This window comes from Phlebotomus papatasi, chromosome 2, assembly GCF_024763615.1.
Source record: "Phlebotomus papatasi isolate M1 chromosome 2, Ppap_2.1, whole genome shotgun sequence".
Lineage (NCBI taxonomy): Eukaryota > Metazoa > Arthropoda > Insecta > Diptera > Psychodidae > Phlebotomus > Phlebotomus papatasi.
In genome coordinates this window covers 38194778-38210428 of record NC_077223.1, presented here as the reverse complement: position 1 = coordinate 38210428, position 15651 = coordinate 38194778, and the positions used below count along the sequence as shown (strand labels likewise).

The 15651-nt window shown below is 30.3% G+C and overlaps 1 protein-coding gene across 1 annotated transcript in view; it reads right to left on the bottom strand.

The window, feature by feature from the left end:
- LOC129804087 (netrin receptor DCC-like) overlaps positions 1-15651 on the bottom strand; it is a 197500-nt gene that overhangs the window by 123277 nt on the left and 58572 nt on the right. The window contains exon 2 of the mRNA XM_055851121.1: positions 3696-3882. Coding sequence (XP_055707096.1) covers positions 3696-3882 — 187 coding nt within the window. The remainder of the gene's footprint in view (positions 1-3695; positions 3883-15651) is intronic.

Below are 15651 nucleotides of genomic sequence, written 5' to 3'. Positions count from 1 at the left end.
ACTTTCAAAATGTTACAGCTTTTTAAAATCCAGTTCAATTTCTTTGCCCTGTGGTGCCTTTTTATTATTCGTACTTTAACGATTTCATTTGAATACCCACACGCAATTATTCTAAAATAATCCGTCTAACAGTGTCGTAATGAATGTTCGTGAATTAATTGGAAAGAAATAAAACGAGAAATGATATTTATATCAACAATTATAAAAAGGGCAATATCTCAGGGACTTTCTTGGCGGAAGTATAATTTTGTTGCGTGAACTTGATTATTGACAGTGAAATCCGCCCATGAAATGGGGATGGTAAGGCAACTTGTGCCAGAGTAATTTTTGCAAAAATAGGGGCACGATTTGTTCTGAAATCATGAAATGTTCCGTGTTTCATGAAACTAGAAAAAAAACTAGCTATTTTGATTCTAATTTGCATTTTAAAATTCCACATCTAATAGTGAAAATTTTATGTATGTTAGGCATGGTTAAGTAATTCAAAGCTTTAAATGGGATTTAAGTGATTCTGCATTCTTAGGAATTCCCTTTGAACTGTTCAGAGTGGTCTGTTGAATGCTCACTTTAGCATTTGATGGCATTAATCGCATAAATAGTCCATTCTAATTGATGTATTTGAAAGGAATTACAATTAATTAATGATGTTATGATTGATTCGTGATGTCGAAGTTTGCATAATACTGCTTTATCGTGAATGTATTTCTAATCTGCATATTCATATTCTTAAATCTAATGTTCTAAAAAAAAATACCACGCTATAAAAAATGTTTACAAAAATATAAAGGTACTATTGCGACGTATGTTTTAAATGTTTAATGGTCGCACTTAATGAAAGTACAACTTGATTTTTTGAAGCATGTGTTCACGTTTTTTCCCTACTCCAAAGACTTGAAATAATGACATAATTTAAAAGAGTTTACATTTTTGAGACCATCACGTAATGGAATGTATGGGTGAATTCAGGACCAAACGGTTATAGATATCGGATCATCATGTTCTATAAATAATAATGAATATCCTAAAACTTTGTAAAATTTTTGTATTGTAATATTGCTCGAAGTTAATGAGAGAGAAATATCCCAAGTGGCATAGCATGACTACAGACACGACAATAGGTCATAAGCATAAGAAAAATGAACAACTAAATTTTACTAGTTTTACAATAAACAAAATGTGGCTTTAGTATCGAAATTCTGACATAACGTTGACCATTAATTATGACGTGATTTACGATCACCTAAATGAAGGACCAAAGAGTCCCTTATAGGGTTACATGGGTCAAAAAGGTTGAAAAGCAGCATATTTTCTCTAATTTTTTTATTAAACGGAATAAAAAAAATTGATTCAAACTCTTTAGACATATAAAAATACTTTTACTGAAATTTACATTTAAAAATCTTAAAAATTCATCTGTTAGGACCTGATTTTTAGAGACGTTTTTGAAAAAAATACTTGTTTAGTGATAGGTAAGACTACTCAGTATAAATTTATCTGAAGTCAAAAAAAGAACAAGCATTCCCTGTTAACTGATGAGTTAAACTCGTACTGCAACGGTGGGTTTTTGCAAAAAACGAAAAAAAGAAATTTGCATTTTAAAGAAAATGTTATACAAAAATTACCATATCCAGCGTATTTTACGCCGCGAAGGTCTTATAAAAGAAATTGTGATTAATGTAATAAAAAATCAACCGTTCAAATACGAATTTAACTCATCAACTAACAGGAAATATTTAGTTTTTTGACATCAGATGAATTTATTCTGAGTAATCTTGTCCACTGCGCCGTAAACTTTTTTAAAAAACCGTCTCCAAAAATCACGTTCCAATGGCTGAATAAATTTTAAATCTTTGAAATTAAACTTTTAGAAAATATAGTTGAAATCTTATACTTTTACATTTGTAAAAGCGTGAAATTAATAAATTTTTCATTAAAAAATAGAAATTAAAAATACTACGCTGTTTTTAGTCTGCATCACTGAGAGAAATCCGAAAAAGTTCAAATAACATTCCGGAAATGTTAATTTTACCCTGCAGTATTGATCCAAAATCGGTGTAAATATTACGCTTTATAGGTGTATTGGGGGTTAAAGTTACCCCTTTTCATGTTAATTGTACCCTCAAAAAGGTGTAAAATTAACATTAAAAAATGCCTATATATTTTTACACCTAAAAAGTTTTAAAGTTATAAGGAAAAAAAGTTAATCGCACCCTCTTTTTCTTTCTCAGTGATGACCCTCAATACCCCTTAAATTATTGTGATTTTAAACTAATAAAGAAACATTCCTTTATTCCATTATGTGAGTACCTCCTTTTTATGACATTTTTTAAATTTTTAATAAATTTGACGAGGACTTAAAAGAGTATTATTGCATTTTTATATAAAAATATAGAAAAGAAATTTAAACTACATATAAACTTAAAACTTCTACTATTTAAACTTTTTTATTTAAACTTAGTAAAAAGAATTTGAATTCATCAACCGTCAGTATTTGGTAGCTGTCAGCCGGATATCGAAGTGCCGGATATCGGAGAGAGCTTTTTGTAAAGTTCGAGGTAAACGCAAAATAAATTATATTTAAAATATTAAAAATCAATTGTTCGTACACTGAGATAAATCCGAAAAAGTTAAAATAACATTCCGGAAATGTTAATTTTACCCTGCAGTATTGATCCGAAATCGGTGTAAATATTATGCTTTTTAGGTGTATTAGGTGTTAAAGTTACCCTTTTTCGTATTATTTTACCCTTAAAAAGGTGTAAAATTAACATTAAAAATGTTGATATATTTTTACACCTAAAAAGTGTTAGAGTTATGAGGAAAAAATGTTAATATCACCTCCGTTTTTTTCTCAGTGTAAGGACTCTTTGTGATATGATCTTTTAATAAGTTAGATAAACATGTTTAGCATATTAGAAACCACACCAAAAACCATCAACATTGGTTCCATTCAGTAATAACATTTTGATCAGACATAACCCACTTCAAATTAAAGCTAAACCTATTCAAAAATCTACCGGAAGCCTAAAGTACAAGTTCACATACCTGCTGCTTTAGCGTTGATTATTCTGTTATTTCGAATTTCGGGTTTCTTGAAACTTAAATTCTCATCAATGTCAACAACAGTGTGTAAATGTTTGTTCCAAAAAGTTATTTTTTTGTGGAATTTTGTAGAATTGCAAGATGGCAAGTTTGAAGTTTGAGTTGTAATTTCATTAAATGTTCTTTTCATGAACATATTTTTGTGAAACTTGTTTAAACGTTCGAACTTCCACCGGGTTTTAGGTAAGTTCTCTCTGATATACTTTCGAATTGGTACAGAAAAAACCCTAACTGGAGAGAGTTCTTAAACTGGGAAGGTTATTACTGAACCATAACTTTAGTCATACGACTTTCAAGCGCCTCAGATGGAAAGTCAATACATTTTAGACTTATAGTTATGACTTGAAGACTTGCAATTCAAAACTCAAAATTAAACTATTTTTTTTCATTTGGCGAATAATAGCTCTTTCCATAATTATACAAAGTCAATCTTACTGTAATAAATCCGAACTGAATCTTTCAAATCTCCTGAGAGATTCTCAAAATTCCTCCAACGCACAAATTAAAGGTCTTGGCACATCCCTAAATTATTTGATTAATCGCCTAAACTCGGAAAATCCTTCCCCGGAAAAGCAATGGAAATGAGTGGGTACCTGAGGAAGAAGAGGGATCCCTCTGGTAGGACAACCCTTCTCTCCGATGGCACGAGTGGCGTCCCATTGTGAAACCATGTAATCTCAGGAGTTGGCCGACCAGCCGCTTTGCAATTGAGTGTGAGCGGCTCTTCGCGAGCCGCCACGGCGTCTGCTGGATGCTCCAAGATCCGGGGACGCTGTTGAGCTAGAAGAGAAAAAAATAATAAGGTTAATTTCTTTATGGAGCAATAACGTATAAAAAGTTTATGCGGTTAATTTTATGCAGCGGAAAGTGTTAAATTTGAATGAATACGCATTTAGGCCCAACTTTCAACTCTCCTTCAGACATTCATGTCAATACATTGGGATTTAAAACATGCATTTTCATCGGCCCTTTGCCTGATTTTTCCCTTTTCTTCGTGACAGCTGAATAACATCTCTTCGGGAAAGTATTCTCTAAAATTAACTCATAGCTGGAGGACACAAACCATGTGCATGGAAAAATTCGACGGAAATAAACCCTCTCAATCATGGTGGGGAATTGTTATATTTATTTTTTTTCACAAATGAAAACGACCAAAAATGTCAATCAAGCGTTCTTCTGCCTTTTTAAATGTTTCGTGGAGGAAAAGTGTAAATGTTAGAGTGGTTTTTCTGGGAGGTTTTCAGCTGGATGGCCTTTAAGAGCGCAATGAATTTTATGCTGGATCAATAAGGCAATGTTAGGGTATCCACTTCAATTGGCCTGCATTGTGGATATCTGGCAATTTCCGCTCTAAAGAGTCCTCTTACCCAACAATGGGTTTTCCTTCTAAAGAAAAATAAAAGGCTTTTAAATGCAGGTCAAGTTGGATTCTTCATGAAAATATTCGTTTGAGATTGGAAACGATATCATATTGTTGCTCGACCGCAACGGAAAAAGCAATTCACATAATAATCCATCGAATTTGAGCAATATAAATATTTTGATTCAAGACTCCCTGAGGATGATATTTTAATAGGATTTTGAAATTCCGAATTTTTAAGGAAAATTACTGATCGACGTTTTTTTTTGTAGCTAATCCTACAGGCAATATGATAGGAGATTGCAACTTAGGGTGCTCTACTCTGTGATCTTCAAATGCTAACCGAAATTAATTCAGCTGAAAACGCTAACCTTAAACCGTCATTTTCATATATTTCGTAAGCAATTTTTGTTCGAGAATTGTTGACCGGTCAGCATATTTTTGTTTATCGATTCATCAAAAAAGTGCTAAAAGCACTGTTTTTTTTTTCAGAGGACTGAGAAGATACATTCTGCAAGTAAATACTGGGAAGCGTAGTAAGATCTTCATTTCTCCCGAACCTCGTCAACTGATCAAAAGTTTGTTTTGGATTATAAAATCTTTTCCAAGAATAGGGAAACGTGTGGTATTTCGGGACACTTTTTAGTACTTTCAAGTTTCAAACAGCTTAACGACTTCTCAAATATTTTTTTTCTTTGTTGATATAAATATTTATGTTCCTTGTGCTATCCAGATTAAAATTCTTATCGAAAATTGTTGAAAAATGCATTATTCTTTATACAAAATAGCAAAAAAATGTAAAGAAGTAAGAATGGTATATTTCGGGACAATTGGGTATTTCGAGACAGACAAACGTCGCTATTATGCAAATAAATTTCACTGAGCCTGATTATTTACCTTTAAGTAGAAAGTCTAAACTTCACTCTTCTATAAAAAATTTGTTCAAATTTCACTTGTAAAGTGACTTAAATCGTGAAAAACTAAACACTGTTTGTGTTAACATCTGCAAAATTGACCACACTGAAGGTTTTGTAAAAAGTAGAATGTGACACTCAACAATTCACGCGTATTTCACGCTTTAAATAAAATAAAATTTCAGAAGTTTTATGTTTATCTGATACGTACAGAACTTAATATTTCGTATAGAACTTAAAAATAATTAGAAAACAAATATTTATATGATTTTTGATGTGTCCCAAAATACCCATATTATGTCCCAAAAAGCACTTTGTCCAGAAATACCACACGTTACCCTAATCGCCTGCTGATGAAAGGTCCTGCAATCTTTTTATTATCAAATATGTTTAACTGCTTTTAGAGGTTGTTAACTTTTCGCCATATATTTTAATAAGTCCTATTAATTCATTGTACAAGTCCCAGGAAGTGTATAATTCGCAACCGACTTTAGTTTATCTAATTACTGAAAAAAAGGGGTGCGATTAACTTTTTTTCCTCGTAACTTTAACAATTTTTAGGTGTAAAAATATATCAACATTTTTTAATGTTAATTTTACACTTTTTTAAGTGTAAAATTAACATAAAAAAGTGTAACTTTAACCCGTAATATACCTAAAAAGCATAATATTTACACCAATTTCGGATCAATAATCCAGGGTTAAATTAACATTTCCGGAATGTTATTTTAACTTTTTCCGATTTCTCTCAGTGATAAAGTGTAATTAAAATGTTGATTTTGTTTAAAGATTTTTAAATTCTGAATCTTTGAACCGGTACAACATCCTAATGAAAATTCACTTTAAAATTAAAATTCCTTTATATATAATATTATTTTATGTGGCTTTGGATTAATTTATGAATCGGTTAAAATCGTTTGCGAAGCAAGACTGGTAAGAATGAAAAGATCGTCGATAGTCCTTTGAAAGTTTCACTGTTTTGACACTTATTTAACTCCACAATAAACGAATAAAAACAATGAAAAAGTATTTTTTGGTGTTTGCTCATACGAGAGAAATATGATATGCGTAATAAGTTTACGATAAAACGTAATTTATCGTGATGAATGTTCAAACAAATTTCAAGAGAGACTAGTGATCTTCTCAAAGGATCAAATATGATCCATCCTTTTCAAAAAATGGAATATAATCCAATTTGATTCTTTTAGTTTTACCAGTGAAACCTGATTACAAAGTACAGTGCCCGCTCTCTAATCCGGATCGGCGTAATCCGGACGAGTTATCGACGAGTTATTTGAGGTTACGTATGCATTTGTAAAAAGCAAATGAAAATGAATTATCCTGTGATGTTTTTGTTTAATAAATGAAGTATAATAGCATAGAATTCTCTGATTATGTCTTTTTAATCTTTTTTAAAACTTTTTTAATTCTACTAATTTTATTATTTCTAATTTTATTTTAATTCTACAAAAAAAAATCTTGTATTATATTTTCGAGACGTTGAACAAATTCATAAAATCCAACCGGATTACGAAGCGGACATCTGTCATATTGTCTCCCAATCATCCGGATTACAAAGCGGGCACTGTAGATGATTCTTCGCAAAATACCTAAAATCGTAAACACAATGCTTTACCACTTTTCGGAAAATATATAAATTATTTTCATTAGGACTAATAATTCCAATCCTATTTTTAAATTATGGCATTAAAGTCACGAATACGAGCATTTCGCAAAGTTTGTATCACCTTTGGTCATCATTTTTTCCTGCAAAATTAGAAGGGTTCACTAAGCAGTCAATCAATTCAATCAAAATTTATTCTCAAAGCAAACTTAAAGACGAAGAACCATGTTTTTTCAATTTCAATTTCCGCACCCTCACCCCTCGTTAAGAGAAATCCTCAAAAATGTTCGTGAAACCTTTGGGTGTTTGTGGAGCGTTAGTGCAACCACTTGAGACTTGCACATGAAGAGGAATGTTTTTAGGAGTTGGAAAAGTTGTCGAGAACGTCCGTTGTGGGACTTTTGAGGATGCATTTGAGGACCATCGAAAATTCCATCGAACGCAAACATATATAGGGTGTAAGATGAGAAAAATCAAATATTCATTTGGAAGAAACCCCTTTCCACTATGCACTCAAAATCAACTTGGGTGCTATTTTTAGGGGGTTTTGAGTTTGTTTTAAAGAAATGAATTCGTCGCCGCAATTTTGCTTCGTTTGGGATTTATTATTTGCTGAGACAGAGAAATATCTCGCAACAGCTGAAACACTTGGGGATTTTATTGGATGACTTGTGCAGCGTTTGGAGAATTTTCAGAAAAAGGACTTATGTGGATAACATATAAAAGAAACACCAGTGCTAAGAAATAAATTAGAGTCTTTGTCCTCATCCTGCTCTTCCTTCTGGGCCACTGATTTTCTTGTAGAATTCTCCCTGTCGATCGGAATGGTAATTTTTTGCTCTATGTTCGAACATTGGAAGAAAAGGAAGAATAAAGGGAATCTGGAGGACAATAGCCCGTGACAGCTGGCAAAATTGAGAGTGCACAGTTGAGTCAGACACAATTTCAATGGAATTCATGTGAATGTGGTGGAGGATGAATAGAAAGGATATTCCGGCATTGTCCACAGAATGATATACCTCAATTTACAATATTCTGAAATTTCTCAATTGGCCTGAGATTTTTTCACGTAGAGGGAGTAAGGGATGGGCAATAGTCTACATTGTACTTGTAGAGAAATCAAAAATTGTAAACATTAATGGAATTCATTTTAAACAAAAGAAATTGTAAAATATTTTAGGAATTTATTATTAATTAGTCTATCATGGAATTGTTAATTTTATATCCTTGTTTTCCGAATTTTATGTAATAGGGGGAAATTTTGTGCCTTTAAAATAAGTTTATTACTCAAATTTTTTTTTCATCTGGGAAGTCTGTGCTAGAACGCACAAAAAGAAGCTTCAAATTATTCAAAATAAATTCTTAAAAATTATCTACAAGAAATCATGGGACTTCTCTACAATCAAACTTCATGAGATTGCCAAAACTCCTCTTTTGCAAAACCAAATTTCTAAGATTAAAGATAACTTTCTTCTGCAATGCAAAACCTCCCACCACTCGATTGTAAGTCAATTAGCACTTTAAACAGTATCATTTGTATAAAATACATATCTGTCTCGCATTAAATCTGTAAGCACCATATTACCTTGTGCTTAATTTATTTTTCTTAATCTTTTATCTCTTAACACAATTCAAATATTCTTAACAATGTATTAAAATTGAAGCAAATCAATGATTTGGAACACTTACAATGTAATTATTTTGAAAATGTACAAAAAGTAGCTCAATAAAATATTCTATAATAACTCAAATTTTTAAATGAAACTGGACCTTTATGAACAAATTTAGCTCTACAAACCGATTTTCAAGCTAGATTATATTATGTTAAGGCTCATTTCTATTTCAGAATAGGAGAAAAAGCCTTATTTTATAGGTGCCCCAATTCAAAGATGTTCCACTTCCCTATTATCAAAATAAGATCTGAAGAAAATGTCCAAACCTATTTGGAATATCGAGAACTTCAAGAAAAAATTGAATGAAATGGTAGAAGACAGTCACAGAGAAAAATTACCCTCTAAATTCAAGAAAAAAATACTCTAACTAAGGGTTCGATTTTGCTCCAAGCAATTTTTTTCTTAAATTTCGCTTAAATTAAGAAAAAATTTCTATAAGAGCATTTTCTTAAATTTTAGAGTACGATGGTTTTGAAATTCAGTAGCTTTGAATTTAGACTTTTTTACTCTTAAATATAGAGAAAAATAGTTTTGAATTTGTAGCAAAAATGGTTTTGATTTTAGAGTATTGTGGTTTTGATTTTAGAGCATTGTGGTTTTGATTTTAGAGCATTGTGGTTTTGATTTTAGAAACTTATGGTTTTGATTTTAGAGTATTGTGGTTTTGATTTTAGAGTATCATGGTTTTGATTTTAGAGAATCATGGTTTTGATTTTAGAAACTCATGGTTTTGATTTTAGAAACATATGGTTTTGATTTTAGAAACTTATGGGTTTGATTTTAGAAACTTATGGGTTTGATTTTAGAAACTTATGGTTTTGATTTTAGAGTATTGTGGTTTTGATTTTAGAAACTTATGGTTTTGATTTTAGAAACTTATGGGTTTGATTTTAGAAACTTATGGTTTTGATTTTAGAAACTTATGGGTTTGATTTTAAAAAATTTATGGGTTTGATTTTAGAAACTTATGGTTTTGATTTTAGAGTATTGTGGGTTTGATTTTAGAAACTTATGGTTTTGATTTTAGAGTATCGTGGTTTTGATTTTAGAGTACCATGGTTTTGATTTTAGAGTATTGTGGTTTTGATTTTAGAGTATCATGGTTTTGATTTTAGAGTACCATGGTTTTGATTTTAGAGTACCATGGTTTTGATTTTAGGGTACCATGGTTTTGATTTTAGAGTACCATGGTTTTGATTTTAGAGTACCATGGTTTTGATTTTGGAGTGTTTGCTGTGTTGATTGTCGAGTATTGCTGGTTCTGAAAGTAGAGTATTCTGAGGTTTTGAATCAAGGCAATTTGAGGGTTTTTTTGTGAATGTTATATATTTCATTCTTTACCTTTTTCCACGTGATGCATATGATGCGCGCGTATTCACTTCCATGAAACTCTCATATGCATCTTTCATTTCAATTTTCTATATGAACTTTGTCAATCGGAATTTACCTCCACTGAAGTATGTTGCTTAATCTGAAATATTTAAGAGTATAATGGTTTTGATTTTAGAGTATCAAGGCTTAGAACCTCTCATAGTCTGTCTTATTTCGATATTTTTATATAAACTTTTCCAATCGGAATTCATCTCCACTGAAGTATGTTGCTTAATCTGAAATATTTAAGACTAATATGGTTTTGATTTTAGAATATTATTGTCTTGCTTTTAGAGTACTTTGGTTTTGATGTTGGTCTATTGTGGTTTTGAATTCTTTTAGAGTATTGGGGATTTGATTTTAGACTATTGTGGTGATGATTCTACAGCATTGTTGGTTTGATTTTAGAGTATCGTGGTTTTGATTTTAGAGTATTATAGTTTTGATTTTAGAGCATTGTGGTTTTGATTTTAGAGTATTGTGGTTTTGATTTTAGAAACTTATGGTTTTGATTTTAGAGTATTATGGTTTTGATTTTAGAAACTCATGGTTTTGATTTTAGAGTATTATGGTTTTGATTTTAGAGTATCATGGTTTTGATTTTAGAGTATTGTGGTTTTGATTTTAGAGTATTGTGGTTTTGATTTTAGAGTATTGTGGTTTTGATTTTAGAGTATTGTGGTTTTGATTTTAGAGTATCATGGTTTTGATTTTAGAGTATCATGGTTTTGATTTTAGAGAACTGTGGTTTTGATTTTAGAGTATTGTGGTTTTGATTTTAGAAACTTATGGTTTTGATTTTAGAGTATCATGGTTTTCATTTTAGAAACTCATGGTTTTGATTTTAGAGTATTATGGTTTTGATTTTAGAGTATCATGGTTTTGATTTTAGAGTATTGTGGTTTTGATTTTAGAGTATTGTGGTTTTGATTTTAGAGTATTGTGGTTTTGATTTTATAGAATTGTGGTTTTGATTTTAGAGTATTGTGGTTTTGATTTTAGAGTATAATGGTTTTGATTTTAGAAACTTATGGTTTTGATTTTAGAGTATCATGGTTTTGATTTTAGAGTATCATGGTTTTGATTTTAGAGTATTATGGTTTTGATTTTAGAGTATCATGGTTTTGATTTTAGAGTATCGTGGTTTTGATTTTAGAGTATCATGGTTTTGATTTTAGGGTATTGTGGTTTTGATTTTAGAAACTTATGGTTTTGATTTTAGAGTATCATGGTTTTCATTTTAGAAACTCATGGTTTTGATTTTAGAGTATTATGGTTTTGATTTTAGAGTATCATGGTTTTGATTTTAGAGTATTGTGGTTTTGATTTTAGAGTATTGTGGTTTTGATTTTAGAGTATTGTGGTTTTGATTTTAGAGAATTGTGGTTTTGATTTTAGAGTATTGTGGTTTTGATTTTAGAGTATTGTGGTTTTGATTTTAGAGTATCGTGGTTTTGATTTTAGAGTACCATGGTTTTGATTTTAGAGTATTGTGGTTTTGATTTTAGAGTATCATGGTTTTGATTTTAGAGTATTATGGTTTTGATTTTAGAGTATTGTGGTTTTGATTTTAGAAACTTATGGTTTTGATTTTAGAGTATCATGGTTTTGATTTTAGAGTATCATGGTTTTGATTTTAGAGTATCAGGGTTTTGATTTTAGAAAAACCATAATACTCTAAAATCAAAACCATAAGTTTCTAAAATCAAAACCATTATACTCTAAAATCAAAACCATGAGTTTCTAAAATCAAAACCATAATACTCTAAAATCAAAACCATGAGACTCTAAAATCAAAACCCTGATACTCTAAAATCAAAACCATGAGACTCTAAAATAAAAACCCTGATACTCTAAAATCAAAACCATAATATTTTAAAATCAAAACCATGAGTTTCTAAAATCAAACCCATAAGTTTCTAAAGTCAAAACAAAAAGTTTTTTTTAAAAAAAAAGAACCACGATACTCTAAAATCAAAACCATAATACTCTAAAATCAAAACCATGGGACTCTAAAATCAAAACCCTGATACTCTAAAATCAAAACCATAACACTCTAAAATCAAAACCATGATACTCTAAAATCAAAACCATGAGACTCTAAAATCAAAACCATGGGACTCTAAAATCAAAACCATAAGTTTCTAAAATCAAAACCATAAGTTTCTAAAATCAAAACCATGATACTCTAAAATCAAAACCATAAGTTTCTAAAATCAAACCCATAAGTTTCTAAAAACAAAACCATAAGTTTCTAAAATCAAAACCACAATGCTCTAAAATCAAAACCACGATACTCTAAAATCAAAACCATGAGACTCTAAAATCAAAACCGTAATACTCTAAAATCAAACCCATAAGTTTCTAAAATCAAACCCATAAGTTTCTAAAATCAAACCCATAAGTTTCTAAAAACAAAACCATAAGTTTCTAAAATCAAAACCATAAGTTTCTAAAATCAAAACCCTGATACTCTAAAATCAAAACCATAACACTCTAAAATCAAAACCATGATACTCTAAAATCAAAACCATGAGACTCTAAAATCAAAACCATGGGACTCTAAAATCAAAACCATAAGTTTCTAAAATCAAAACCATAAGTTTCTAAAATCAAAACCATGATACTCTAAAATCAAAACCATAAGTTTCTAAAATCAAACCCATAAGTTTCTAAAAACAAAACCATAAGTTTCTAAAATCAAAACCACAATGCTCTAAAATCAAAACCACGATACTCTAAAATCAAAACCATGAGACTCTAAAATCAAAACCGTAATACTCTAAAATCAAACCCATAAGTTTCTAAAATCAAACCCATAAGTTTCTAAAATCAAACCCATAAGTTTCTAAAAACAAAACCATAAGTTTCTAAAATCAAAACCACGATACTCTAAAATCAAAACCATGAGACTCTAAAATCAAAACCCTGATACTCTAAAATCAAAACCATGAGACTCTAAAATTAAACCCATAAGTTTCTAAAATCAAACCCATAAGTTTCTAAAAACAAAATCATAAGTTTCTAAAATCAAAACCATGGTACTCTAAAATCAAAACACTGATACTCTAAAATCAAAACCATGGGACTCTAAAATCAAAACCCTGATACTCTAAAATCAAAACCATGAGACTCTAAAATCAAACCCATAAGTTTCTAAAATCAAACCCAAAAGTTTCTAAAATCAAACCCATAAGTTTCTAAAATCAAAACCATAAGTTTCTAAAATCAAAACCATGATACTCTAAAATCAAAACCATAAGTTTCTAAAATCAAACCCATAAGTTTCTAAAAACAAAACCATAAGTTTCTAAAATCAAAACCACGATACTCTAAAATCAAAACCATGAGACTCTAAAATCAAAACCCTGATACTCTAAAATCAAAACCATGAGACTCTAAAATTAAACCCATAAGTTTCTAAAATCAAACCCATAAGTTTCTAAAAACAAAATCATAAGTTTCTAAAATCAAAACCATGGTACTCTAAAATCAAAACACTGATACTCTAAAATCAAAACCATGGGACTCTAAAATCAAAACCCTGATACTCTAAAATCAAAACCATGAGACTCTAAAATCAAACCCATAAGTTTCTAAAATCAAACCCAAAAGTTTCTAAAATCAAACCCATAAGTTTCTAAAATCAAAACCATAAGTTTCTAAAATCAAAACCATGATACTCTAAAATCAAAACCATAAGTTTCTAAAATCAAACCCATAAGTTTCTAAAAACAAAACCATAAGTTTCTAAAATCAAAACCACAATGCTCTAAAATCAAAACCACGATACTCTAAAATCAAAACCATGAGACTCTAAAATCAAAACCCTGATACTCTAAAATCAAAACCATGAGACTCTAAAATCAAAACCATGATACTCTAAAATCAAAACCATCATACTCTAAAATCAAAACCAAAAGTTTCTAAAATCAAAACCATAAGTTTCTAAAATCAAAACTACAATGCTCTAAAATCGAAACCACGATACTCTAAAATCAAAACCACGATACTCTAAAATCAAACCCATAAGTTTCTAAAATCAAAACCACAATACTCTAAAATCAAGACCATAATAGTATAATAGAATTCAAAACCACTATACTCTTATTTCGAAACGATGATTTCGCTAAGATCAAAACCAAAATAGTCTTAACTCGAAACCTCTATACTCTAAAATCAAAACCATGACCTTCTAACTTTAAAACTTCTGTATGCTCTATCAGTGTTCAAAACTACGATTCTCTAAAATCAAACCCACTGTTCTCCTATTATTAAGCACAATTTATTCTATTTTTTAAACTATCATACTCTTTTAGAGAAATTCAAGCGCAAAATATCTCAATTATAGGGGAAAATAGTTTGAAATTCTTGTACTCTTGATTCAAAACCACGTTTCTTAATTTTTTCTAACTCAAAATTTTTCTCTGTGGTGGTGATGATCTTGTGAAGGCCTTGATAAGAGGAATCTAGAAGAAGCTACTAAATTTTGCTAATTAAAAACTTGAATGAAAAACAATATTTTTAGGGTAAGTGTGCCAAATTTTGGCATAGTTTCATGCAAGCGCCAAATTCTCAAGTTTGAAATGTAATATTTTTAATACAAATTGTTTTTTTTTTTTGTTACATTTTTATAAGGAGTGTTGCTTGGAACCTTGTAGCCAGTTTATCGTCTTTATTTAGTATAAAATCATTCTTAATACATTTTAAAATGAATAAAAATGTAGACATAGCATTAGTGACCTATTCCGGCCACCTACATTCTCATAGTTCCTTGCCATTCCGAAATTCTTTCAATGCCTTTTTCAGATCACCTTGCTCGTCGAAGCGATATTTTTTGTTATTTTTTTTGCATTGTATAATCTCTAGAGTAGGTATGCAAAAACTTAAAATTCATTTAAATTTAAGGAACAAAAAAGATAGCCGAATTTGCAAGCTGGCCGGAATTTGGTACACTTATCTTAAGTAATCTACAATGAAGTAAAGTTTCCAAAATATTTTTCTTTTTTTAAGTTTTTCTTTTTGAAACACTTATTCTTGAGAACAATTTTATTGAGCACAGGCCATAATTGTATCAAGCTCTGATTTGCGAATTTTTATACACTTCACCATCTCAGAAGAATTTCGGTTCGACAGGACGTAGCAGGAAATAGACGGAGACACTGAACCTTTCTTGATTTTCAGTAGAGAATAAAATTGTGAAAATCAAGAAAGGTTCAGTGTCTCCGTCTATTTCCTGCTACACTTCACCATCCTTTTAAACATGGATTACTTTTTCTTAACATAATTATGGTCAATTCTAATATGATTACGCGAAGTTACTGTTATATATTTTGTTAAGCAAATTTAGGTTTGAAGTAATACGTAATCTACAGTACTCAAAATGTTAATATTTATTTTATGCTAACCTACGATTAAATAAGCGGTATAAGCTTCTTTTCATAACAACGAAATTTTGAAAATAGAATCCTAAAACAATTTTAACTGCTCGAACTCCACGGAGAGAGCAGTATTATAATCCCTCTATTTTTTCACACCCCAAAATTTCCACTTTCCACCCCCTGGAGACCACTTTTGTCAACAAATCTTCACGTTTCAGATGATTTC